A 26,722-nucleotide genomic window follows, 5' to 3' on the forward strand; every position below is an offset into this window, starting at 1 on the left:
GGTAGGCGAAATATAGGTAGGCGAAATAGAAACGTAGGCGAACATTAGGTAGGAGAAATGATACAGACTCTGCGGCACGTGGCCGTGCCCACGCCCTCCCCTCCTGCGCGGCTCAGGGCTGCGAGGCCGCCTACCACGCGGCAGGCTCGCGCGGGGAAGCGACGGGGAGGCAGGAGAAGCCGACATCGCGGCAGTGGAGTGCACGTCCTCCGGTCGGAAGCGCGCGGTGCGGACTTGGAGGTAATGCGTGGCAGGGGAAGCGCGACAGTGTCGCGGCAGGAAAGCGCGACAGTGTCGCGGCAAAGGAAGCGCGACAGTGTCGCGGCAGGGGAAGCGCGACGGTGTCGCGGCAGGGGAAGCGCGACGGTGTCGCGGTAGGGGAAGCGCGACAGTGTCGCGGCAGGGGAAGCGCGACAGTGTCGCGGCAGGGGAAGCGCGACAGTGTCGCGGCAAAGGAAGCGCGACAGTGTCGCGGCAGGGGAAGCGCGACAGTGCGCGGCAGGGAAGCGCGACGGCCTCGCAGCAGGGAAGCGCGACAGTGTCGCGGCGGGGAGAGCGACAGTGTCGCGGCAGGGGAAGCGCGATGACGTCGCGGCAGGTGAAGCGTGACAGTGTCCCAGTGACAGTAGACGATACTTCAAAACAATTTATAATAAAAATATATGGTAGGTCAACTGTGGGGTAGGTCAACCTTTTTTGTTAATATTTATAACACTATTATTTATAGTCCCATATTTTTATTCAAATATTTATATTTATATTTTTATTAATAAATATATTGGTATGTCAACTGTGAGGTAGGTCTAATGAACAGCCCCGCTATAGGTAGGCGAAAAATAGCCATATTTTTATTGAATATTTTTATCGAATATTTTTATTTAATGCTTTTATTAGGTAGGCGAAATATAGGTAGGCGAAATAGAAACGTAGGCGAACATTTAGGTAGGAGAAATGATACAGACTCTGCGGCACGTGGCCGCTGCCCACGCCCTCCCCTCCTCGCCGCGGCCTGCAGGGCTGCGAGGCCTGGCCCTACCCCACGCGGCAGGGCCTCGGCGCGGGGTAGCGACGGGGAAGGCCAGGAGTATCGCGGGCACTCAGCGAGTAAGTTGAGTAGTGTCAGTCCTCTCAGTCCCCAGCCAACAGCGAGTGCCACTTTGCGAGTTTTAATTGGCAAGTTTCAGTTTCAGTTAGTAAGTTTCAGTTAGCAAGATTCAGTTAGCGAGTTTCAGTAAGCCAGAAACAGTGAGCAGGTTGCAGTAAGGTTCGATTGCAGGGGTTGCGTTGCGTCGCATTACCCTTGGTCCCCCTTCGCCCCTTTATCGTGCTCCAGGGTCACTTTTGGTCTAGCCTATCATGTTCGTATGGCTCGTATAGTTGGCCCGCAGCCTGCAGCAACCCAGTGTGAAGTGCGTCGCGGAGCGCGCGGCGGCGACGGCATCGCCCGGCATCGTCTCACGCGGCTCGCGGCTCGGCGTCGCGGCGCGGAATGCCACCAGAGTGCACCAGAGTCACCGGCCGTGCGGCGACAAGAGCGTCAAGGCATCCCGACCCATCGCGACGCCGGGAGTCCCGCGATGCTGCCTACCGGCGTCGCCGTGCAGTGCGTGTTCGGCGTGTCGCGGAGTCGCATCGGCCGGTGCCATGGCGGGCCGTCTGCCACGCCCGTGCGCCTGCTCCCCGTGCCCGTGCGCGTGTGCCGGCGGGGACGCCGAGCACCCCGACGACCAGCACGGCCAGCACGGCCAGGCGAAGCGCTGCTCGTGCGTGGCCGACGTGCCGACGGTGCCGGGCGGGTCCTCCTCGGCGGCGCAGGGCTGCAGCTGCACCGCTGCCTCGGTGTCAGCGCCCCAGATGGGGTACTTCGTGCCCTTGGTGCAGGCGTACCTGGGCTGCCCGGGGCCCTGCCAGCAACAGCCCCCCGCTAGCAGGTACGGCCGCTCCATAGCTCTGTCTTTGCTGCCTCTCAAGAGACTGTCAATGGAGCGAGACAGCGAGACGCCGCGGAGCTGTTCAGTATAAGGTCACTTCGGATTGTTTGCATTTTCCACAATGCCCAACACCCCCATCGCGGTGGTGGGTGAATGCGATGAACTCATGGTGGCCTCCCGGCCGGCTGTCGCTGTGCCGTTGTGACAGGTACCCGGCGGACCGCGGGGATGCTGCGCGCGCTGCGCGGGGGATTCAAATCTCCGAAAATAGCCGACGCGGGAAAAACAAAAGAGCGTGCGTGCGGCGAAGCGCAGTGCCGTGGCGGGCGCGTGACTCTTGGAACAGACGAACAGACAGACAGACGGACGGACAGACGTCGCACTGACAGTGGGGGGACCAGGAGGGAAGCGATGCTATTTAGGTGCCGGTGCGCTCATGGTGCGCTCAAGCGGCGTGCTTGACAGCATCACAAGCTGCCGGTGCAGGATGCAGCCATGGCCGCCCTGGAAGACGGGCTGGCGGGCCTCGGTGTAATCACACTTCCTTCCACTGCTAGTCACCTACGCAAAATAGTCGTCCTAGATTCTTCGAATCTTGATGCGCTCACAGTCACCCGTTGTCTGTATGAGATTATGAGACCGAATGCTTGGTGTCATGGTGTGTGGCGTCTGTTGTAATGCGTGAGCCGTTTGTTGGCCATCCTTGGACCTTGATGCCTGCTTGAGGACTGCAGCGTGAACAGTGTAGTGACACGACAGTCTTCTCCTTGCGCAGGACCAACGGCGGCCTGGGGGCTTGCTCGGCGCGGTCCGACCGCTCGTCCGTGGCGTCGGGGCACTTCGCGTCCTCGCTGCCCCCGCTGCCGCCGCACCCGGCACCGCCGCCGTCCACGGCCCTGTCCTCCTGCGAGACGCCCTGCTCGCCCTGCGGCTCCCCGGAACCAGTGTACTTCGCGGACACCGTGGACGAGCCACCCAGCGGCGAGGTAGGGAACGGAACGGCGGCGATGTCTTTGGCGAGCAGTCCTCCTGTGGACAAACAATATACACCCTCGCTCTCACTCGAGCGCAAGGATACCTCACGTCCAAGTGCCCTGGCGGCGGCACTACCCCGCGCCGCGGATCCCCCCCCCCCCCCTCCCCCGGTGCGCCGGGGCGTTTCTGCTTAGTGGCACTGCACTCGCTGCTCACGCTACGCGTGCTGGCGGCTGTGACCCCTCAGGTCCTCCAAAGGGTTCCCCAAATTGAAGCATCAATTATGACTTTGCAACTCCGTCAGCGGTGCGCGGCGTCGTACTCTCACCTGCACGGGACGCCCCATGAGTGCGAGAGAGACAGGGCGACGAAAACGACTCTCGGGATCAGTCTACGGCGCTGCGCCCGGGGCGGCAGGGCGCTTGTCGACGGGCAGGGATATGACGTCGTTGAAATGTGTAGCGCGGTGGCGCGAGCCCGACGGGCTGGTGTGATGTCTCTGCGTCCGGGATACGCCCCCTGGCGATTATCGGCTCCCCTTCCCCTCCCCTGCCGCGGCGGGCACGGGGCGCCCCGACCCACGGCCCACGGCAGCCTACGGCCACAGGGCGCGCGTCGCCCGGCGTCGCCTTAGTCTTCCGTAGTGCTTCCCCCGTGTGTGGCACTCTGCCTGCCCGGGCCCTGCAACTGCAGTCGCTGACGGGCCTGACGGCCGCCAGTGCAGCACGCGGTGCCCGAGGACCCCGGGGGACTCCGAGACTGCGGTGCCGACGGCGCCTTGAGGTACCCATGGCGCCGACACCGAGTGCGACTGCGTGACGGCTGAGTGGAGCTACCCCGCGCCGTGGCCGTCGAGCCTCTCGTCGCTACCCCGCGCTGCCGCCTCCGAAAGGGCCATGGGGCTGGTGTCGCGCCTGCTGCGGCGCTCTCCGGCGGGGAGCTCGTCGTCGCCGTCGTCCTCGCCACGGCGGCGCCACTCCAGGGCCGGCAGCAGGACGTCGAGCCGTCGGCGCAAGCGAGTCAAGGTAGGCGTCGTCTTGCCGCGCTGCTCCTCCTCCTCCTTCTCCTTCTGCAGCGAATAATCTTGTTTGGACTCGGCTCGGCTCCCCCGTGGGGCAGGCCAGGGCGGCCAGGACGGCCAGGGCCTCGGCTGCGTCCGCGATGGTGGTCGCCGCGCCGCTCGGACGCGCCCGACGAGGGGGCGGTGGTGCCATGGCGGCGGTGCTGGCGAGCTTGGCACTAATTGGATCAGTGCACTCGGCGCCGTGCCTCTGTCCATATGCACCACGGCGTTGGCAGCGGGGACGGAAAGGGGAGGGAGGGGGGGGGGACATTCACAAGTTCACAAGACAGCTATTCAATCAAGCCCTCCGGACTCAGCATTGGGTGCTGGGGCAGTGGAATCTGCTACCCACAAACAGGCCGTAGACCCCTCCCTCCCTCGTACTTGCTCATACTTCTCCGTGTGACGTGTGACGACGCGCGACCAATAGCAGACACCCACCACCGTGCTACCGCAGCATGTGGCAGATAAGAAGCTGGCTTGAAAAAGTGCAGCTCAGCCGGGCGCGCTTTGTGGACTCGTGCCCCCCCCCCTTTCCCCCTTCCTGCCGCCCCTGGCCGTGCCGCCGCCGTGAATGCGCAAAAAGCGCGGAGGGATTTGCGCCACCCGCCCCGGTCTGGCCACGGCGCACGGCTCCACGGCCTGGGCTCCGCTGGCACTGTCACTCCGACTGGAAAAAGCAAATGCCGACGGCAAATATTTGGCGGTCTTCCAGGCGGGTAACGAGGGGCTCCTGCCAGCAGTCGGCCACACTCGCCCCGAAAAATGGAAAGGCGGAGGGGAGCGGCGAATCCCTGTCGCAGTGTACCAGTCCCGGGGCGAGGCGGCGGCGTCCCGAATCTTTGACAAATAGCGCCCCCCCCAAGCCCCACTTAGCGCGTTCATTTCTCAGTGTGTCAGCGGCTGCATCAGTTCAGCCACTATCCTTTCATTGGTCCGACTGAGAACACCTCCAGAGGTCTCTCTGTTCGAGGCGCTAAGCTTACGTCGGCGGAGATGAGATGATTTCACTCGGGGATCGGCGCGGAATGCCCACCGGCCCGGACCTACCCAACCCTCTTCCGGGGGCTCTGCACGGCTGCCGATGAGAAAGTGGACGGCGTAAGAGAAGGGGGCTTGGCGTCGGTGTGGCGGCTGTGGAGCGCCGCGCTTCGGCAGGGTGGGCACGCCGTGCGACCGGCGTGCACGTTGGGTGGCCTAGCCGCCCGCACCACGGCGCTCCCCGCCGGCCAGCCAGCCAGCACCAGCGGCGCACCGTCGTGCTCCGCGCGCTTGCTCTGCACACACTGCAAGTGCGCGCACAGTGCAGGTACACACAGGGAGAGCAAACTTTGAACCTTGTTAAAGCGAGGGAGTCTACCCCCTCAGGGCCGCCCAATAGCCTCTAAGTCCCAAGGGAGGAGCGAAAGGCGAGAGGCCGGCCGGCGCTTTGAACGTCGTTCTCGCTCTTTCGCGCGCTTTTCCGGCACTTCCCCGCCGCCTCGCACAATTCGGCGCGTTTCACGTTTCGCACCGCAAGTCGCGTCACTCTCACTGACGACGTGATGCCGGCCGACAGACTCGAGGGTGGGGCGCAGCGCCGCGCAGCGCACGCCTACACTCCAAATCCAGGGTGTCTAGAAACTTTACGCCTTAGGCGCATGCCACAGAAATGGAACTGCCTTAAGGCGCCTTGAAACTAGACGCCAAAGGCGTATACCCCATTGAGCACCTTTTGCAGATAGAAGTTAGCATGTGAACACCATTGGTCGAAGGAAAGGTGCGTGCATTGTACACACCCTGATCATAGGCACTGAGCTCAACAGGACTCTAGGTGCGTTGAATGCAAACACCGCCCTTGGCCGAGGCCATGCCTACCGAGGCCTTAAAGGGTGTTTACATTCTACGCACCTTGAGTCCTGTTGAGCTCAGTGCCTATGATCCAGGGTGTGTACAATGCACGCACCTTTCCTTCGACTAATGGTGCTCACATGCTAACTTCTATCTGCAAAAGGTGCTCAATAAGGTATACGCCTTTGGCGTGTAGAATCAAGGCGCCTTAAGGCAGTTCCATTTCTGTGGCATACGCCTAAGGCGTATAGTTTCTATAGACACCCTGGATTTGAAGTGTAGCGACCGGCTTCTCCGTTGTTGTTATTGTTATTTGGGCGAGCAGCGCCCCTGGCGGCTGGAGCGCCAACTCGCACTGCGCCCGCGGAGAGGAGAAGCCAGTTTCCCCCGCTCCCCCCGACCCGGGCCACCCAGGCTGTCTCCGAGAGAGAGGCAGAGAGAGCGAACGTCGGCACCGGCACTGTAGACAAACGGAGACGGGCGCGCCGGGTGGCGTGCGCGTGTTCGGACGTGGCCGCTGCCAGCCGGCAAGCCGCCGGGCCGAGCCGAGCCGAGCCGAGCCGAGCCGAGCGGCCGACCGAGCCGAGCCGGAACGTGGCGCGCGGCTACGCGCAGCCGGCGGCGGGTGAGGGGGGCCTGGGGGGGCCTGGGGGGCCGGGGGGGGGGGGGGGGCTCCCGGCGAGCGCGCCGCCGTCGTGGCCGCACCGTGGCCGCGCCGTGCCGGGCGGGCCGGCGCAGCGCAACAAGTAGGAGTCGTGTCGCTTCCTCGGCGTCGTGCCGTCGTGTGCGTGTCCCTCTCGGTCCCTCTCGTGCGCCGCTGAGTTTGGGTCCGCGGTCCTAACCCGCCGACGGGTCGGTCGTTCCTTGGCCGTCGTTCCGACGTCGTTCCGGCCCTGCCCCGGGAACACGTCCACGCGGTGACATGTGAGGGTGCGAGTTTGTGTGAGAGGGAGAGAGTGCGCCCGAGTGGCGCCTGCCAGTGAAATGGTGTGCTAGTGCAGTGCTTACCCTGACCAGGATCTAACTTCACAATGGATAGAGACGCGCCCAACTCGTCGGTGCTCAGCGAGGGGGCCATTGAACAGGTACGTCCTTGGCAGGCCGCGCGACGCCGCCGGCGTTGGAACCGCACACTGGAAAACGCGCAGGACGGCTATGTCCTCCCAGAAGGGGAGCGCGTTTTCAAGTCGAGACTTGTCGATGCGTCGAGTTCGTGCCATACGCAACGCGAGGAGCAACGTGCTGAAAATAGTCCTCCGGTCCGCCAAGCCATTTTCAAAGTTACGGACCCGCCTTCATTTCGACGCCCATGTTCCCTTCCGAAACATGCTCTCATGTCTCATGTCTCTACTCGTCGGCGCGGCCGCCACACCGTGATGCAATATCCCTGGTCGATTCGGCACGGCTGAATGTGGGTTCGAGTCCCGGCACGGCACGCCGTTTTCCTCCGAGGCGCGGAGCGGACGCCCTCGCGGTGCTCGCAGTGTCGTGTCGTTGTCATGCACGCCGACGTCGCCGACATGCGGCCCGCGGCTCTGCGGCTTGCAGTGGCGTGGCCGGCGTGGCGTGCCGCGGCCGGGCAATGACGTCCAGGCCGCAGTGAACCGCAGTGAACCGCACGACCCGGCCACTGTGTGTGACTGCGGTACTGCGGTGCCACCGATCATGATGACGACGGAGATGAGTGTCTGCCTGCCGGCGGAGCGCACGCACTGCCAGGCGCGGATCCCGGAGGCAAAAGCACAATCGGCCCCCTTGGCCTCTAAACAGCCAAAGTCACACTTTGCCTCTGTTCGTAGGCAAGAAGTGCTGCTTTGCCCCTCCCTCCGGCTGGCTCTGGATCCGCCACTGGTCTGTGCGCAGGCGCTCGGTTTTAAAGGGCTTCGCAGGCCGCTGGGTACACTGGTAGCGGGTACCAGCTGCCCTCGAACCTCGAGGTGAGGTGAGGTGAGGGGCGCGGCCCTGCAGGAATGGCATCGGGATCCCCCCGTTTTTGGCAGGGTATCGATTCTGACAGTAAGACCTGTACGGGCTGCCGTGCCGTGCCCTGCCGGCCGCGCCTCCACGAATAAAGAGCAAGGGGACTAACTCAGGTAGGATCGTCTCTCTCTCCTTCTCTCCTTCTCTCCGACAACGGCTGACCGGCCGGCTCGGCTCGACTCGGCGCGGCCCGGCTCCTCTGCTCCGCTCGTCTGGGCATGGCCAGGCATGGCATGGCTGCAGGCTTCTCCCCCGGCCCTGCGTCGATCCGGCAACGCGGCCTGGGCCCCGCCCCGCCCCGCCCGTGGCCGGGTACCCTGTCCGAAGGAGTAGAGGATGTCCAGCGCTGGAGCTCCAACAGGGGCTGGAGCGGGGCCGGCAAGCCGCCAAGGATCTGTTGGGCCGTGTGTGTGTGCGCGTCGTGTGTGAGGGTGCACGCGCGTTGCACCACACCCATGTTATCGCGATCCAGGCGTTCTCCGTGCCACTCCGTGCCACTCCGTGCCACTCCCACCTCCAGGATTGCCACCCTTGCCGTTCCGAGATTGCGGCTTCCATTCATGAAAAGGGCTGGCTCGGGGTCGCCTCGTCCCGCCTCCCCCCATGCTCGGTGCACTCGGGCCGTCTGAAGCATACGTACCTGCGCACACCCTACCTGCAGACTTGGCAGACAAGTGCACACACACACACACAGATACAGACGCATATTTCCCTCCCGATGCCCTCCCATGAGCGCGTAGACGTATTGCAGAATCACTCTCGAAAAGAATGAGCACACCGCGGGCTTGGGGCGCAAGATGACTTGTGTGCGCACCGCCTGCACCGCCTGGCTCGGCTCATCTCCTTCGATAAGTGACTGTTCGGAAGTAAGAGCGCTGTGTTGGGAACGCCGAACGAGTTACTTCTATGAACGCTTTCCACTCGTGGAGTCCCTCTACTTTAGGACCGCAGCCTGGAAGGCCCTGCGGGGCGACTGCCAGCTCGGCCGCGTTTTTGGGCGTGTCCGTGGGGGCCGTGGGGGCCGTGGCGGCCGGGCAAGGTGCGCGGCGCCTCGGACCTCCGAAGTGCTGAACGACGGCCTGGACGGCCTGCTCGAGAGGTGGCCGGTAATTTGACGGCCGGACTGGGAGTGGGCCGCCGGGCCGGGCCGGGTGGGGCCACGCTACATTGGCTAGGTTAGTTGTGCCCGCCGGAACCACGGAACCACCAGTCCCGGGTAGGTGGTGGCTCCCAGCTCCTCAGGACCTCTTCGGCGCCCATCTCGTATGATTAATCACCGGAATCGCTCCGATCCGGTGCCGTGCCGTGCCGTGCCGTGGCCTGGCCGCGCTGGGAGGCGTTGTAGCGACCGAGGGACAGTCGCCAAGGACCCGTAAAAATAGTTAAGGCCGCTCTAGGCAATCTTGTGAAGCAAATGCCCGTCTTTGCCGTCTAACTCGTCGCTCGGGACGCCCGGGCAGAGAGCGGGCGCCCACCACCCCCCCGGCACGCCCTCCCGCGTCACGGAAAGAGTGATTGGCTGTAACAGATTATTGGAGGCTGCGGGGCGACTGACGTGGCCGCCGGGGGGGCGGGGCAGCGGGCGTGGGCGGCGCAGGCCTGGACGAGGCTGATTGACGGCCGATACGGGACGAAGGCTATTGTTTGCCCAGCCGAACCACGCACCAGCAGTCCCACCCCGGAGCGCCCCTCATGTTAATCACCGGATGTGATGTGCCGTGCCGATGGATGGGCCAGTGCGTGCACGTGAGCTGGCCGATCGTAGGCGTTGAGCGACCGAAGACGTAGCAAGGACCCGTAAAAAAAAATAGCTCTCGGGAAGGCGCGGCTCGGCAATTTGTCCGGGCCGGGCGATACGCATCGCGGGCCGGTCGATCTTCCCGTCTCTCTCGCACTCGCGGGGCGACCCTGGCGTCCCGTGTGGGTGCGAGAGAGACGGAGCGACACGCGGAGCCATCCCGCGCGCACGGGCACGGCCGCTGCCGCGCGATCGACGGAGAAAAGTTCGATTTGGCGAATTCAGATTTTGGTTATCGGACTCGAACGGACATGACGGAGCCGTTCCCATGTCGGGCGTGTTTGAGCAGCGGGCAGTGGGGCGGGCAGCGCCGTGGGCAAACTGGGCTTGTTTGACGTGGCCGATAACAAGCGGCTATTGTTTATGCGTCCAGCGCGCTGCAGCAGCAGCAACAGCGTCCCGGCCACCCCGGTTAGATATCGCACCAATTCCCCAGCCCGATCGCTTTCTCGGCCAAGCGACCGTGCACTGTAACTAACGCGTGCCGGCGGTGGCCTACCTACACACTGAAACTCTTATGACGGTTTTCTGCACACTACACTGTAAACGGGCACAAGGGCGCAAGGTTGGTGGCACACAAGAGTTAGACCGATGTGTACGGCGCGGGCCTGCCCTGCCTACTACATAGACTCTCCGAAGCATGTTCGCTGTCCTTTTCTGGCTCGCAGTGCAGTAGTCTCACGATCCGGGATTGTTGGGCCTAGGAGGTCCCGCCGCTGCTCCGGGCCGGAGACTCAGTACTCTGTCTCGTTGCGTGCCCGGTGCTGGCCGCGCTTGGCACTGCAAGTTGGGCGCCCTGCTGCGGCGTGCGTTTCAGGTTCACATTCACACTGCGATTCTGCGATTCGGGCCCGAGGGCAAGCCCAAGGGGGAAACGGAACGCTCGTGTTTCCAGCGTGTTTTCGTTTTCGGGTGCATGCTCCCAGGATTGTGTGGGTGGGTGGTACTGACTGTCGGGCCGTGTGCGCAGCGCAGCGCTCTCTTTGTTTCAAGTTCCAAATGCGCTCGGTCTACTGTGCGTCGTGGAGCTTTTTCCGGACAGGGATAAGGGTTTTGGCATTTGAGGTCGAACTGAAGTGGATCGGCCCCGGGAACGGACGTGAAATGAATCGATTTGACCTCGGACCGACGTCGAACGAATCGATTCGACGTTGAATATCGAATCGACGCCAACCGATTCAATGTAGCGTTGAATTGACACTAACCGATTCGATTCGATGTTGATTCGACGCTAACGTATTCGAGTTGACGGCGAATTGGCGTTAATGTCGTCGGTTTTATGTCGAATCGACGTCGCTCTGACGGCCATTTCTCACTGACGGCGATCTTGGCGCTTCTCATTATGAATCAACGCCTTCGCGCTTCTCTCTCTCTATCTCTCTCCCTCCCCGTTGGCCCCGCGCCGCCCCGCGCGCTGTGGCGACGCTCCCTGCCTGCCGTGTGGAATGCTCCGGTCCTAAACGTAGGCAGGCAGGGGGGCCTGGCGGCCTGGCCTGACCTTGGGTACCGCCACCGCCTCGCTTCTCGGTTCGTACCGTCTCGGATCGCCTCGCGCCTCGCGCCTCCAGCTCGGCGGCCAGTACGGCGGCCACGGCGGCGGGGCCCAGCGGCCCGAGTTCGTTGACGCCGTGGCGGTGACGTCACCGGTCGCCGCGCGCGCCATTCCCGCCATTCCTCGCGGTGAAGTATGGAACCGGAAACGGACGCCTGGGTGGTCCCGGAGTCGCGGTGTCGCGGAGGGGCGAGGATCTTGGCGAGGATGGCGATGGCGAGGAGCCTTTGCATGCCGAGCTGGCCGACCCGCGACGCTGACTAGAGCGACGGCGGCGATGAGGACGACGGCGATGAGGATGACGGCGCTCTCACGACGTGCCCGTCGTGCCCCTGATGGGCGGCGTGGGCGTGGGCGGGTGGCGTGCCGCCGCACGGTGATGCAAGCCTGAATGAATGGATGGATGGATAGATGAATGCACACTCGGCCGTCCCCCTTCCGCGCGCACTCCTCGTAGTGGGCAGAGAAGGACACTCGTCCGTACGCCGTTTGTCCGCGTCTGTTTGTTTTGCGCGCCGAAATCATCCTCCGCAAACGCGCGGGGCTCGCTCCATTGTGCGGGACCCTCCGGGACCCTCGTCCGCCCGACATCGCGCCGCCTTGCGCAGTGTAGTGCGGTGCACTGCATGATTCGGCGCGCCGAGTGCGCGATTTCTATGCGGCGCTCGGGTTTCACGTGCCCCGCTACGCCCGGCTACGCCGCTGCGGCGTGCCGTATGCCGTGCTGTACTGTATGCATTCCGTGGGGCTGCGGCTGAGAGGGCTTTTTGTTTGGCGTCGATTCGCACGGCCCGGGCTGTCTGCTGCGGTACAGCGGTATACACCCTGCCCTGCCCGGGCAAAATCCGTCTCTCGCGCCGAGGGAAAGCTCCCTTTATCAAAAACTCCCTCTCGTGAAAATCTCGAGAACGGTTGGTTTAAAGCGCAGGATCATAAAATTCACAAGTCAATTTAGAGACCAAGTTGTCTATGCGTCACTCCTGTGGCGCTCACTGTTCACGAGGCGTGAACCCGACTGGAACTTTTGGTCGTTGGCACGTTAGCACTGCTCGGTCGCGCCTCTGGACGAACAAGTGTGGCGGTGTCCAAGTGTCGAAGCCGCCCAAGGGAGGGACACTGCGGCGACTGTGTTCCTCGCTGTTCCAGTACGCTGATTCCGAACGTCGCTCCGTCCCCTCTCACCTTTCCGGGCCGCCCCGTGGGTGCGAGAGAGACAGAGCGGCGCACGGCGTGCACGGCACACTGGCGGACACGGTGCAGCGCGGCGCAGCGCGACGAGACTTTCACTCGCTGGCCGATGCGACGACGACGACCGCTTTACGGCCTGCAGGTCGATTCCGAACAGCTCTCGTCGCTCTGTCTCTCTCGCACTCGCGGGGCGCTTTGCGAGGGCGCGAGAGAGACGGGGCGGCGATAACGCCGTTGAGCGTCATGCTGCCCCACGGCCTGCACGGCCTGCTCGGCGTGGCCGCGCGGCCGAAGCGTGGCGGCGGTGTGGGGGACGGAGGAGCGTCTCGCCTTGCGTCTCGCTGTCGGCTGTGCGTGGCTGGCGGCCGAGGGATGATCCCGGAGCGGGGCTGGGCTGTGCAATGCCTGGGCAACGCTCGCCTCCGACTCATTTCGAACGATCGGTTCCCGTCGATGTCTCTCTCTCGCTCTCACTCGGCCCGCGAGTGCGTGAGCGACAGAGAGACCGTCTCCCTCAGGGAATGGCGGCCGGCGACGCTTCAGCCCCGCGTAGTAGCGCCTCGCGCCGCATCAGCGCATTCCCGCGGACACACTGCCTGGCTGCGCGGCTGCCTCGGCTTTTCGCTGTGCTTCGCCACTTACACTGCACTGTACTGGGGCAGCCGGCAGCCTGGCCAGCAACAAGTGTAGTGGGCCGGCCGGCCTTACTGGCTGCCGTGGCTGGCGTGGCTGGCCTCCTTTCCCGCTTTTGTGTGTCTCTCGCTGCACTTGCGGCCGGATGTTGGACATTGCTCTAGGAATTCGGCACGGCTGCGTCCGAAGGCGGCGCCACCGCTTCGGCGCCCCGCACGCAGGCCACGCGTGCCGCGCCCCCGGAACACTCCGGAACCTCCCAGACCGGATGCTGCGTGCCTTGCACCAAGCCTCGCGCCTTCCGTGTACAAGGACTGCCGCCTGTCTGATTCGAAATTGCCGTTTTACAGTGACCGTGACTCGAAAACGCTTTGAAAACGGCGGGCGAGGCGGGCGTCCCGCGCTCTCGACCGCCCGAGCTCTAAATTTGAAGTGTCCGCTGGAAAACGGTCGCACGCTTCGCGGTGCAGGAGATAGGGACGCCGAGATTTAGAGCCCTCCGGACTCGGCGGCTTTACTCTCACTCCCTCGGATAGCTTGGAGGTGCGCGGCGGCGCCTTTTGTCATTTCGAGCACGTCGCGGACGCCGTGGCGGTGTGGCGGTGCCTCATGGTGCGGCCGCGGCCGCTGGACCGAGCCCAGCTCATCGTGGCGTCGCCTGGCGTTGCGGTGCCCACGTCCCGACACGGCCACGCCGAGCAGGGCCAGGCACATACCTGTGAAATATGTAATTTGTAGTCCCATTGTGGTTTGGGCCAAACTCAGCTCGGAGCCATTCAAGTGTGGCGGCGTCCCTGTGTCGTCGCCGCCGTTCTCGTCCTCCGGGTCCTGGAGTCCCTGGAGTCCAGGTTGTTGAACGCCCGTTCTCCAGCCGAGCATTTCGCGGCCTAGAGCAGCCGGGGCGCGTTCACGGACGTCAACAAGGCCTCCTCGGAGACGGCCTCCACGGAGTGTTTGGCGCCGCGGCTCCCCGTGTCCGCCGAGGCCGTCTCGCTGCACGTGCGCGACGTGTCTCGAAACCCGTTCCCGGTTTGCCGTTATGCCGTTATGAATGGCGCCTCCCCGCCTCTCATTCAGCGCGTGTAGTTGTAGTGGACGGCGCAGACGACGCACGCCCCCGGCCACCCTGGCTGGGGGTGAGGCCGCTAGTCGCCGAGAAAGTTCGTCCCGGGGCGCTCGGTACGCAATGCACAGCCTGACCGGCCCGCCCCGAACCGGCTCGGCCAGACCGGCAGGCAGGCGGACAGGCAGGGCTGGCGACATCGCTGGAAGAAACTGCTAAATTCGCAATGAGCTTTCGCTGCCGCTCGCTGCCGTGCTGCGGCGGCCAGTCGTCGAGATGGCGCCGTCATCGCCGACGGTCATCCTGCGGGGTTCATTACGGACTCGCTCCGTCTCTCTCGCACTCATGGGGCGTCCCGTTGGAGTGCGAGAGAGACTGTTCGGAGTCAGCCCGCAGTGCAGGCAGTCCGAGACGCTGATGAAGACGGCGGAGGCAACGCATACCGTGAGGCGCGCCAAGCCTGAAGCCCCACCAAGCCCCACGCGCCTCGGGGCGGGCCTCGGGGCCCCGGGGCCTAGAGCAGCCTAGAGCAGCCAGGCCTTCCGACGAGGGACTCTAGAACCCGCTCGACGGACGGGGCAGCCGGCCCTTCGCCCTCGATGGAGGCACGATGGAGGGCTTGGCTTTCCATTTTGCACCTCGGCGTCGTACATTCGTCACCGCGAGCGGCGGGGCGGGGCGGAGCGCGATTTGAAGCGACCTTTGAGTAAGTGGGTCATGTGTGCAGCCGGTGCAATGGCGGTCGTTACCGTCCCTGCATCAGCCAGCACGCCCAGCGCCGCGGCCTAGCGCGGCCTAGCGCAGCCACTGCTAGCGACGACCTCTGCGGCGCTGTGCGGTGAAAGGCAAGGTACGGCACGCGCGCAGCGCTAACGCACCCTCTCACACAGGCAGGCGCTCACACACACACACACACACACACACACACACACACACACACGAGATGACACACACACACACACAGGGTGCTGTGGCGTGTCAACCTCACATACGGTACGCATGCGCACTGATGAGTAACGTGGAAAGACCCCGGCCCAGCAACATCATGGAGGCCGGTAATCACGATCATATTCTCAATCACCGGTAATGTAACCGTAGCGGGCAAGTCCTCCGTGTGCGTGTGTGTGTGTGTGTGTGTGTGTGTGTATGTGTGTGGAAACAATAATAAAGTCGACCAGCCTTGGGTCGACTCCAGCCGACCGGCACGGCGCGGCGGCGGCGGCTTGGAAGAGGTAAAAACACGCCGCCCATTTTCTGTTTTACGCTCGGAGGCGAAACTCGCGGGGCTTTAGCTTTCCGAGAGCGGAACGCTTCGCGTCGCTTTGCATAGACGCGAATGCAGCTGGACCTGTGGAATGCAGTCTGCGGCGCGCCCCGCCCCGCCCCGCCCCGCCCCGCCCCGCCCGGTCCCTTGCCGGTCCCCGCAGTGGGGCGGCGGCGGGGCCCACACGGCGATAATGGCATTCCAGCAAACCCCCTTCCCCCCCCCTCCCCTCCCCCCGGGATGGCCGCCAGTCTGCCGTGTGTCACATGAAGCGTATAAGTTGAGTGAGATTATGGCGAGAACGCGGTGCCACACTGCAGTGCCATGGAGAATAGAGGGGATGGAGGATCGGCTGCGAGTCAGAAATGAACTGCCGGCCGCGTCCGGGGGTTGGGAGTACGCCGCCCGGCCACCACGCGGCGCTGCGATCGCTATGCCTCCACTCTGGGTTGGTTCCCGCCGGGTCCTTAGGGAAGACTCATGTAAACCAGCGTGGAATGGCTGCATTTTTAAGGTTTATCAGAGTATATCCCCGTTTTGTCCCAGTTAATATGAGTAGAATTACGGAAAATAACAATATGGGAACAATATAAGTGCAATATTGTGCCACGTAAGTTGGATATTCCTGCATTGAAGTCAGCGGCTCCAGCGTGCATGCAATTACAGCAAGCTTTTGGCCTCACAAATTTGGGAAATTTAAAGATATATTATTGAACAAAGTAAAAAATTTCAGATACATCACCAAAGTAGTAATTTAACATGTATTCACTTTTTTGGTGACTATTTACACTTATGGTTTATCAAAATATTTCTGTGCAGATAGCTATCTATCCCACCAAAAAAAATTGTTTGACTTTGATGGAATGGCCTTCTATCAGTTGAAATCAGACCAGCAGTTTGAACCCTGAACTCTCAATCATTCATAAGTTATAAAGGTTTACGCAACAACTATTTTTTTGCGTAAATATGCATAACTCAAGAACGAATCAGAATTCTGGCTTTAAAAGGCTAGTCTAAGCTCTTCTATGAGTGGCCTAATTTTGCACATGTAACCAAGCCCTCTGATGGCAATCATAATAATAAAAAATGTTACACTACTTTATTTTAAATATTTTTGAGAATAGGGTCCTGGTGAAAGTGAAGCGTTGGTATAAATTGACTTAGCTTGCTCTTCCGCTAAACAGCCTATTTATCCTCCAGTTATATTACATCCAATCTGGAGTTTTCCAAGAGAATCGAAGGAAGAGAAGTCTGAAAGTTCTAAGTAAAACTTTGGTTGAGAGTACTAATATTGTCTTATCAGCCCAAAAAACACCTCACCAGATCATGTTCCAGTTTGTGGATGTTTGCATTGGTAATAGTGAGGTACTAATAGTTTTAAATTGAAGTGCATCCTGATTTAATCTCATCAATAAGTTTACCCAAAAAATTCAGTCAAATACTTTGTCCAATTTCTTGCATCAGAGATCCCATGCACTTGGCCACAAGACAATGAGGCTTTATCATGAAGAAACTTACATTGTACGCTGGAAAAGTATATTCGGCCTTGTCCCTGGACCTTTTCGGAGCCCATATAAAATGTTAACTCAAAGTGACATTCCAGAAAGGGGTCGATTTCGGACAATTTAGTGAGTAAAGATAGTGGTCTGAAGGCTCTACGCTGTGCTGTGGCGCGGCAAAGTGGAGGCATAGCGATCGCAGCGCCGCGTGGTGGCCGCGCGGCGTACTCCCAACCCCCGGACGCGGCCGGCAGTCCAAAACGCAGGCGCCAGGCGGCCCAGCCGGTCCTCCATCCCCTCTATTCTCCATGGCAGTGCCGCATCGGTTGAAACCAATCGGCAGTCCTTCACGTCCTCGACGCCCTGGACTGAAGGGTTGCAGCGACGGCGATGCCTCTGCTTGGCAGCACACTGATTCCCTGAGCCGTTTTCGTCGCTCTGTCTCTCTCTGTGTCTATCCCTACCAGTGCCAGGGAGACAGAGCGACGAAAGCGACGCAGGGAATCCGTGTGCATGGCCCGAGTGTTTCAGGGTAATTCCAGGAGATTCCCTGCGGCCTAGCCGCGGCCTGGCCTCGCCTTGGCCCTCGCCTTGGGCCGAGGCGGCGCGGCGGCTGTGGCTGCGCGCGTCCTGCACGGCCCGTGTGTGAATCTGGTTAGCGGTCTGGCCTAGGCCGGCTTGTGGCTGGGAATCGAAGATTGCCCGGGCCGGACCGTGACCGGGCGGAGGTGCAGCTCCAGGGGGAAAGGGGGGGGGGCACCAAAAGGTAACATTTCTGCAGTGCACTAGCGAGTAGGTGGTTGCGAGAAAGACAAGTGGGTGCCACTTGTTTAACAGGTGTAGAACAAACACTTTTCTTTTCGTTTGTTTGCTGAAAAACCGGCGTTCGAAGTCGACGCAGTGCTGTCGGGACCATTTCTGGTCTATAGTGCAGCTCGCGGCCGCGATGCAGGCCGAAATGGCGCTTCGCAACGCACCGCGCGCCGCTGCGTTCGGAAACGCGTGGAACTCGGCGTGGGGCTTTGCTGAGAATTTTCCGGGCAGCCGCGCCGTGCGGGCAGTGCGGGCAGTGCGTTCCGGGATGTGTTGGTCCAGCAGACAGGCATGCGGTGACTCAGCGCGCCGGAGGGGAGTGGCCCCCTTGCCCGGGGCCGCGGGGGCCCGGGGCCGTGCTGCCCGCAAGGCTGCCCCTTGCTCAGGGCCGTGGAGGAGGCCGTGGTGATCCCTTGCGGACCAGCCGTGGAGATGCCGTGGAGCATGGTGGCACGGCTGTCATGGTGATCCCCGTTGGAGACCGCTTGGCGACTTTGGCTGCATGGCCTGGTGACCGGCTATTAGTCCGTTTTTTCTCAAAGGACCCTGTCGCTTGCAGAAGCCAAAGGCGATCACTGTTGTAATGACCCCTTGTGGACTTGGTTTTATAGAGTGGTCTCGGGCGCGTACTGACGGAGGGACATAGTGTGTGCCTTCCTGCCTACCTTCCAGGCTATCTAGAGGCCAAGGGGGTCCATTGTCCTTTTCTGGATCCGCGCTCGCTCGGTGCTCGGCGACCCCCGGCTTGGCCACGGTCATGGCGTTGGCCGGAATGGAGCGTTCCGAATTTGGCTGGTCTTGGAATTGACCCGGGCGGCGATGCGTGGCCCGGCGTGGCCCTGGGCGCTGCGCTGCCCTGCGTTGCCCTGCGCGAGGCTAGCTGAGCCTCTCCAGGCCCCAGTTCCCATAATGCGGTGCGAGGCTCCTCCTGGACGAGCGCCTGGCACAATGGGCTAGGCTGGAATGCCCGAGGGGAGGGGGCCTAAATCGACATGCTTACCAGCCTTCCTTTCGACGGGGAGGGACCTGCCGTGACGCTGGTAAATAATTCAAGTAATCCAAGCACTGTACAGCCCAAACACGCTCTATCCTGTTACGGCCTGCCCGCCACGCGTAATGGGACAAGGTGGAGCGCAAAGCGCCTCGCTCGCTCTTGAAATTTCACATTGCCAGACATTTTCCACGCCCTGTCCGCCCCGCCACGCCTAGCCACGCCCCTCCACGCCACGCCCAGCTACGTCCAGACAAGTCCTGATGAGATCGGCGGACCCCGCACTGCAGTTTCCTGCCTTGTCTCGTCGCGCTCACACACACAGACACACACACGCAGAGTCGCACTCGCCTAGCCACACACACAGTCTCCAACACAGTCACACACATACAGAGGCGCCGGACCACGCAGCCCATTACACATCACGTCAGCATTCAATTCGCCGCTTGCCACCGGAAACGCGCGCCGCCTCCGCCAAGGCGCGTCCAATACGAAACGCGCCTTTGATTTGTCGTTTAATTTTCGCGGCGTTATGAACAGCTGACAACAAACAAACAACAACAATGGAGAGGGAGACAACGGCAGCAACAACAACAGCAGCACCTACGCGGCTACGCGGCACTGACCAGACCAGACATCATTGACCGGCGAGGGCGGTGTTGCCGCGGTGTCTGTTGTGGTGCTGCAGTCAGCCTTGAGACGGAGGGGGGAGGGAGGGGGGGGGGGAATCACGCCGACGACGCCCTCCGAGGCTCCGAGACCTGCACCGTGGGTACCGTGGCCGCCACGCCGTACCTACCAAGGGCCTAAGGCGAGGCAGGGCCGGTGCGTGCGTCCGGCGGCGGCGGCGGCGGGGGCGGGGTTCAGACGGCCGGAGTGGAGGCGGCGCGCAGCACGGCCAGTGCCAGTGGTGCTGCCCCCCGCCCCCAAAGGGCCAATCGCAAATGGCCAATGGACTTTGGATTAGCATGGGCAGTGTTGCCCGCACTGCCTGCCGCACAGTGTAGTGCACTGCGAGGTAGTCTGCTGGGGCCGGGCCGCGCTAGGCCGGGGCCGACCCCGCAGGCATGCTAGGACAGGAATCCGGCCCCGGCCCCGGGGAGCCACCGGCCGCAGGCTCCACCAGGCCCCAGGCCCCGCAGGCCGCAGACGGGGGCGGGGGGAGTCGAAGATCCTGGAAGGCCACAGGAAGGGGAGGGGACTGGCTCCTTGCACGCCGCTGTTCGGCACGTTTGAGGCTTTGGGCCCCCCAGCCCCAGCCCGCCCCAGCCGGTTCCGGACGCTCCTGGCGGTCCGCCCTCGCCCTCACCGAGGCCGGTGTCACAGTGGTGCAGCTGCCGAGGGCCGCGCCGTCCTGGACATGTCCCTCCGGACGGCGGTCGACCAAGACCAAGTGGAAGGAGCGCCGTGCAATGGGCGGGTAGGCAACCCCAGCGCACCGGCGCGCTGCGTGCCAGTGCAGTGCCCGCCGCCCAGGCGCTCCGCTCCGCGTCACCACCGCGTCACCGCGTCCGCCTGCTGCTGGCGTCGTCGCGTCGCGTCGTCGTCCTGGCGCTTCTGGATGGCGACACCGAGGCCGCAGGGACGGCAGGACACGGCAGGACGGCCCTTGCTCGTCGCCTCGTCGTATAACCGGTCGCCGTTACGTGTTGGAAAGCTAATGAAAGTCCTGGCGGCGCAGCGCGGCGCGTCCTGGAACTGCACTGCATCGTGATACAGTCGCGGCACTAAAACTTTCCCGCTTGGCCGTCTGGCTGGCAGTCTGGCCCGCCTCTGGCTTTCCTTGGCACGCTGGCTAAAGGCTTGGCTAGGCGGCTTGGCCGGGCTTGGCTACCGGGCGTGCTGTTTTTACGCCCGGACGGAGCGGAGAGCGCGGCCGCGCGGACGGGCGCTAACGAATCCAGGGACCGCAGCCACCAGTGGGGCTGGGGCACGGCAGGGCAGGGCACGGCGCGGCACGGCGCGGGGAAAGCCGGCAGACCCTTATTAAATCGACGCATAGAACAACGAACATACGAGAGACAAAAGAAAGCTAGACTGAGCACCGCCGCCGCCGCCGGGGATCGAACGCCGACTTCCATATGCACACGGTACACTGTTTATCGGCGCGGTGAACTCAAACCGCCGCCGGCGGCAACCGGGCTGCCATGCCAACAGCCTACGGGCCATTCCATCCGAATACAGTAACGAGATAGCGGCGGGGAAAAATTCCCAGCGCCAGCTAATTAAACTCGTGTATAATGTTTCTTCCCGCGCAAATGTGTACCTGCAGGGAAGCTCGGGGATTATCTTGGCATGTCGCTGCCGCGCTGCCTTGACGCCCCCGAGGGGCGGCAGGCAAGGCGGTGGGGGGTTGGGGGCGGGGGCGCTGGTATGATTTGCGAATCTCAGAAGAACATTACCTGGAGCCGGGCCAAGGAGGATTTGCCACGTAGCGCCGTTCCAGCGGGCTGGGCAGGGCTGGCTCACCGCCCCGAGAACCACCCCGAAAACCTCCCCGAGGGCCGCGGTGAGTAAAAGGCCCCGTCCGGGAGCCCCGCCACGCCACGCCGCGCCACGCCGCGCCGCGCCCCGCGGACTCAAAGATTGCCCTGGCCGCGGGGGGCGAGCGCGGGGCGCGGCTCAAAGTTAAGAAGGAAACAAACCGACGGCGGTAAAGTCGCTGGGAGGCTTTCGGAACGCGACCGCGTCGCGGCAGTGCGGCACACTGCTTGACGCTGTCCGAGGCGCGGTCATGGCGTTTCCGGGGCCTCGACGAGCAGGCGGCAAGCGACGCAGCAGCAAGCGCTCCGGGCGCTGCTCGGCGCTCGGTCGGTGCGCGGCAGTAGTATTCTCATTCTCGTCTCCGTCATGGCATTGCCCCTCTCCTGCCGCCTCTCTTACCCTTCCCCTCCCCTCCGACGCTTTCGTCGAGTTATTAGTTGCTTGCAGCCATTTTAACATGATAGATGAAACGGACCGAACTGGGTCGCGCCCCCGCAGCACTCGGGCCAGAGTGAAGTGGCGCTGGAGAAGGGGAGGGGGAGGGGAGGGGGCTGTCCTCTGAGAAATCGCCCCTTCGCCGCCCCTTCACCTTTTCTGTCTAAATTATCGGGGAGATACGGCCCCGGGCGTGGCGTGGCTTGGCGTGGCGGGGCCGGGCGTGGTTACTAAGTCACGTCTTCTGTGGGGGAGGGGAGAGGGGGCTGGTTCGCCACTGTAAATCTGGCCGGCAGGACGTCGACGTCGGGAAGGTGCCGCGGCCGACGCGGACGCGACCAGTGCACTGGCAGAGCGGCCCGGCCGGTCGGCGTGGACCTGTCCATGTCGGCCTGTCCTGTCGGTGCATGTTGACGCGATCGTTAACCAGCAGAAGAAGCAGCGCCCTGCCCGGCGCACTGATAGGCTTGTAATGACGGGGCGACCAGGCTGGCGACGGACTCGGCCTGATTCCGAGTTAGTCGCTCTGTCTCTTGCACGCATTCGTGGACGTCCGCACGGTGCGAGAGAGCAGAGACGAATAGGTTGCGGCGGGCGGAGCCGGAGTCGCTGGTGACTCGGTCAATGCGACCGTGGCGGTACCCGAACCCCGCCCAGTGTCGCGAGGACGGCCCACGGGCGTGGCGGCTTCGCGGGCGGGGCGCGGGCCGTGGTACAGTCACGTCTTGTGTGAGGGGGAGGGGGAGAGGGGGCTGTTGCCACTGTAACTCTGGCCGGCAGGACGTCGACGTCGGGAGGTCCCGGGGCGGCGGGCCGGGGCCAGGCACGTGCGGCGTGCGCCGGTTCGGCGTGGACCTGTCCATGTCCGCCTGTCCTGTCGGTGCATGTTGACGCGATCGTTAACCAGCAGAAGAAGCAGCGCCCTGCCCGGCGCACTGATAGGCTTGACGGGGCGACTAGGCTGGCGACGGACTCGGCCTCATTCCGAGAGTCGCTCTGTCTCTCTCGCACGCATTCGGGACGCCGCACGAGTGCGAGAGAGACAGAGCGACGAGCAGTCAGTCTGCGGCGCGGCCGGAGCCGGAAGTCGCTGGGAGGACTCGGTCAAGCGGGAGCCGGTGGCGGTATTCGAACCCCGGCCCACCGTGTCGCCGAGGACGGCGCCGACGCGGCAAGGCCTTCGGACGCATTCCGGGGCGTCGGGGTGACGGATGGCCCGACCCTTGTAGCCGTGGAGCCCTCGCCTTGATGGTCCGAGGGGCGGGGGGAGGGGAGGGGGAGTGCTGCTCACGTTGTATCAGCGTTTAATTTCCACCGTGTCTCGCTGCCCTACTCCGGGGCTCGCCGTGGTCGGTGGAGCTAGTGCCGGGCTTGGTCGGGCCGGGGCCTGCAGCATCCGTGCGGCGTGGCGAGGTGGCGGCAGCATCCTGCAGTGTCGCTGCACGCCGTCTGTGGCGCCGTGGCGTCATCGCGGCATCGCTGTGGGGCGCTGGGGCGCGGCGGCCCCGCCATGGCCCCGCCATGGCCCCGCGGTGCACCGAGCGCAGCAATTAAAACGACGGGGCGCGCCGCCATGCCGCCATGGCGCTCAGAGCTCGGAAGCTCGCTAGAGAGCAGCACTGCCGCGCCGTCGCACCTTCCAAAGGGTTGTGCCGTGTCCTCAAACCGGCACGCCGCAGAGAAAATTTCAAAGGGGAAGCGACCCCTGGGAGCCGGCCGTTAATTGGTCACGAGCTGATATAGCGTGTGCGTATGCTTCGTAAAAATCCGTACGAAATTTTCCAAAAACTTTTGCCGGCCTGAATTATGTGAGGCCACGTACAAAAGCGTACAAACACAATCACGGAGTTCGAGCCCCGGTGGACCGCGGGGACTCTCGCTTTCATAAAACACGCTATTCGCAGGAGGGCGCGGTAATGCCTTAATGCTGGCGGGGCGTTATAGGCAGCGATGATAGGACGCCCCCCCCCCCTTTCTCCCCCTTCCGGGCTTACCCCGCGCCTAATGTGTATTTATGGGTCGCGCTGGCAGTGCATTGTGGCCGTTTTTCTCACACCTGCTTTCAAGCGAATTAAACAAAGGAGTCGTTTTCATTTTCCGCGCGGCGGCGGTCTTTTCTTTCTCTCTTTTTCGGCCGTGCCCGCTCCCTTTCCTCCCCCCTCCACTCCGAGTAGTGTTTTTGCGAGTTGGCCGCGGGCGCCGCGCTCGGCCCGCCCGGCCGTTTGCTACTGGATTATGATATCATCTGAGCGCCCCCCTCCCCCCCCCTTTCCACCCGAAATCCGTAATTGAAGCCGAAGGGGCTTCGGGCGGAGCGCGGCCGATCGGGCGGGGCGGGGCGGGGCGGGGCGAGCCTAGTCGGGCGGCCTGGCTACTTTGCATGCTCCTGTTTGCTCTTTTAGCCGCTGTTTGAATGGGTCACGTCTGGCGCCCGTGTAATGGCCGAGGCCGCCAGCCCGAGCAGCCAGCCCGCCCGCCATCGGCTCTATCGGACCATCGAGCCCAGCCCGGCCCAGCCCGCGGCCTCGGCCTCGCCAACGCAGCCAACGGCGTCGTAGAGATGGGCCGAGCAGAGGCCGTTCCGCGGGCCCAGCCCGGAGCGCGGCGGGCCGTGGCCTGCAGGCGGACTCCGAACGGGGGTTGCCGTCGGTGCGTCTCGCTCGCGCCCATACGGGCCCCATGAGTGCGAGAGAGAGGCCCCCCGCTCGAATCAACATGCCGCAGGGCCATTCGGCTGGCTCGGCCGTTCGGCCAGCGGGCCGCCCGGGCAGCAGGCAACCCGCGCGCGCGGCTGTGCGGCGGGCCGGCCGCACAGGCAGACAGGCAGGCTGGCAGACGGACGGACGGACGGACGGACGGACACTGTAGGCTGCAGAGGTGCGCGTGCGCCGTGCGGTGGCAAGAGCAATGCGGGGCCTACGGGACGCCTAAGTGGAGCCTCGGCCCGTCTGCCCGACTGCCGGCACGCACCCTGACCGTCTGTCTGTCCGTCTGCTTGTCCGCTCGCCCGGGGGAAGGAAACAGAAGGGGGCCGCGACGACATCGCGGCGTGTCCCGGCGTGCGTGCCCCCCGGTGCCCCCGGCCCGGGGCTGGGGCCGGCTGGGGCGCGAGGGTTCGACCCCAGCGGACGGGCAGGCAGACGGACAGACAGGCGGGGAGCACCGCTGGTGATGGGGCAGGCAGGCGCCACGCAGGGCACAGGCTTGCACGATGCAGCTTGTCGCGGAGCTTTTGCCGCGCGGCTGGGCCGCCTCCCTACGCCACGCCACGCCCCGCCACCCCTGCCAGCGCCAGCACGCCGTCAAACCCCTCGACTTTACGCGTGCGGGCCGCGGGCCATGACGGCGACGGGTACGTCCTGGCCTCGTCTCGCCTGGCCTCGGCCCAGCGCCGCGTGATCGCACATCGCACAGCGGCGCAACCCGTCCGCACGGTACCGCGGTCCTCCCTGCCCGAGTCGCCGGTCCCTTTCAGGGCTGTCCGGCCGGCCCGGCCAGCCCTGCCAAGTTGTTTGGCATTAATTTCAGCGGCATTTGCATCCGAATGCCTGCGGAAGGGTTCGGGAAGGGCAGCCCGGGGAAGGGTTCCCGAGGGTTCCCGAGGGTTGCGCCGGGACATTGGCACGCCGCCGCCGTGTCGAGGGCACAGCGTACCGTACAGTGTACCGCACAGTGTACGTCTCGCCCCGTCGCCGGCCTCGCAGTGTGCTGCGTCCAGCGTCCTTCCGGCCCCTTGTTCTTCCCGCTCAGGCGTTTTGTTTTTCCGCGGCGGGCTTCGTTTCGGCCCACAAAGCGATCGTCGCACCGACCGTCCCGCCCGCCGGCCGCGTGGCGCAGTCAGGGGCGGAACCAGAGACGGGTTGGAAACGGGGGGGATGCCGCAAAAGTTGCGTACCTGCAGGTTCAAAGTGCGCGCCCGAGCGCAGTGTCTGTAGTCTAGTTGTGGCAGAGTGCTAAAACCTCGTCTCTCTGTTTGTTCCAGGTGAGTTGCCGCCGATGAGTCGAGTGCCGCCCCACTGCTCCAGTGGGTCCAGGAGCTCTCCAGGAGCTCTCCAGGTGCTCCATCGGCTCGGGCGCCGGTCTCCTGTCTCCAGCGTCTCCGCCAGGATCGCGCTCAAGTGGAGCGTCCTCGTCCAGCCGAGTGCCTGTCATCGTCGAACAGTGCAGCACCTGCTTCGGACGTTGGAACTGCAGTACACCGCCCTCTCTCCCTCTCCCCGCGGCCTGGATCCGCCCCTGGGCACGATGCTGCAATGCAGCCGCGCCGCGGTTCGAAAACAAAACCCAAAAACCCTGGTTCCGGTACGGGGAGGGATCGGACGGTCCCGCGGGACAGAGAATGGTACGCGGCCAACAAAGAGTAGCCGCGCCGTGGGGACAAAGCCTGCAAGCGGGACGCCACGCCGGACGCTCGGTGCAGTGGGCCCCCTCCCCCCTTTCCTCCCTTAATCCTCTGCCGGCGCACGGAATGGCTTTGCAAGATGAGCCGCCTGGTCAGTACGGGGCGCCGCGGGGCGGAGCGGGGCGGAGCGGGGCGGGGTGTGCGGCGGGGCTTCAGGGCTGGCGTACGTACGGTACGGCCGTGGGGGGAGCTGCTCGGAGCCGCTGCTACAAACCTATTAGTGCCCCCGCGCTCCTCTCCCCACCGCGGACCGTCGAGCTGGAGTGTCTTGGGGTAGGCCAGCGCGCCACGCTGTACGCACACTCGAAACTACTCTGCGCGGCGCTGGCTCCATGTGTTTAGTAGTGTGTGTGTGTGTGTGTGTGTGTGTGTGTGTGTGTGTGTGTGAGAGTGAGTGTGTTGAGGGCACTAAGTCAACGAGGAGGACGCGCGTGGCTTGGCCCTCCCTGCTTGCCGACAAGATGGCAGCACGTACCGCTCGCTACCCCCCATCATTCCGCTTGGCCAGGGTCACGGTCCGGCCGGTCACCGCCTCAAGAATTATGTGTAGAATGTTGTGGCGAGGGCGGGCCCCTGTTCCGTGTGGGTGGTGGTAGGGAGAGGGCGCATCCATATACCACCACGTCGTCCAGCTTAGGACCCCCCTCCCGGATAACCTAGCCCGCCCAGGGGGTCGTGCCCCGGCGAGGACAGCCCTTGTTTATGGACGGCCCCCGAGACCGAGCCGTGCGCGTCGCTGTCGTGGGGAGTGGACTGCGAGCGAGACTCCACGCCGGGCTCTGGAATTTAGCGTCCCCATTCGGCCCGTTGACGTTGACGGC

General features: G+C 63.6%; 1 protein-coding gene across 3 annotated transcripts in view; it reads left to right on the forward strand.

The window, feature by feature from the left end:
• Positions 1-6,540: 6,540 nt before the first annotated feature.
• LOC117641511 (tight junction protein ZO-1-like) overlaps positions 6,541-26,722 on the forward strand; it is a 50,037-nt gene continuing 29,855 nt past the window's right edge. For all 3 annotated transcript variants that reach the window (XM_034378899.1, XM_034378901.1, XM_034378902.1), the window contains exon 1: positions 6,541-6,884. In XM_034378899.1, the coding sequence (XP_034234790.1) occupies positions 6,831-6,884 (54 nt within the window). In that variant the 5' untranslated portion in view covers positions 6,541-6,830. The remainder of the gene's footprint in view (positions 6,885-26,722) is intronic.

The sequence above is a fragment of the Thrips palmi genome, unplaced genomic scaffold (genome assembly GCF_012932325.1).
Source record: "Thrips palmi isolate BJ-2018 unplaced genomic scaffold, TpBJ-2018v1 HiC_scaffold_15, whole genome shotgun sequence".
Classification (NCBI taxonomy): domain Eukaryota; kingdom Metazoa; phylum Arthropoda; class Insecta; order Thysanoptera; family Thripidae; genus Thrips; species Thrips palmi.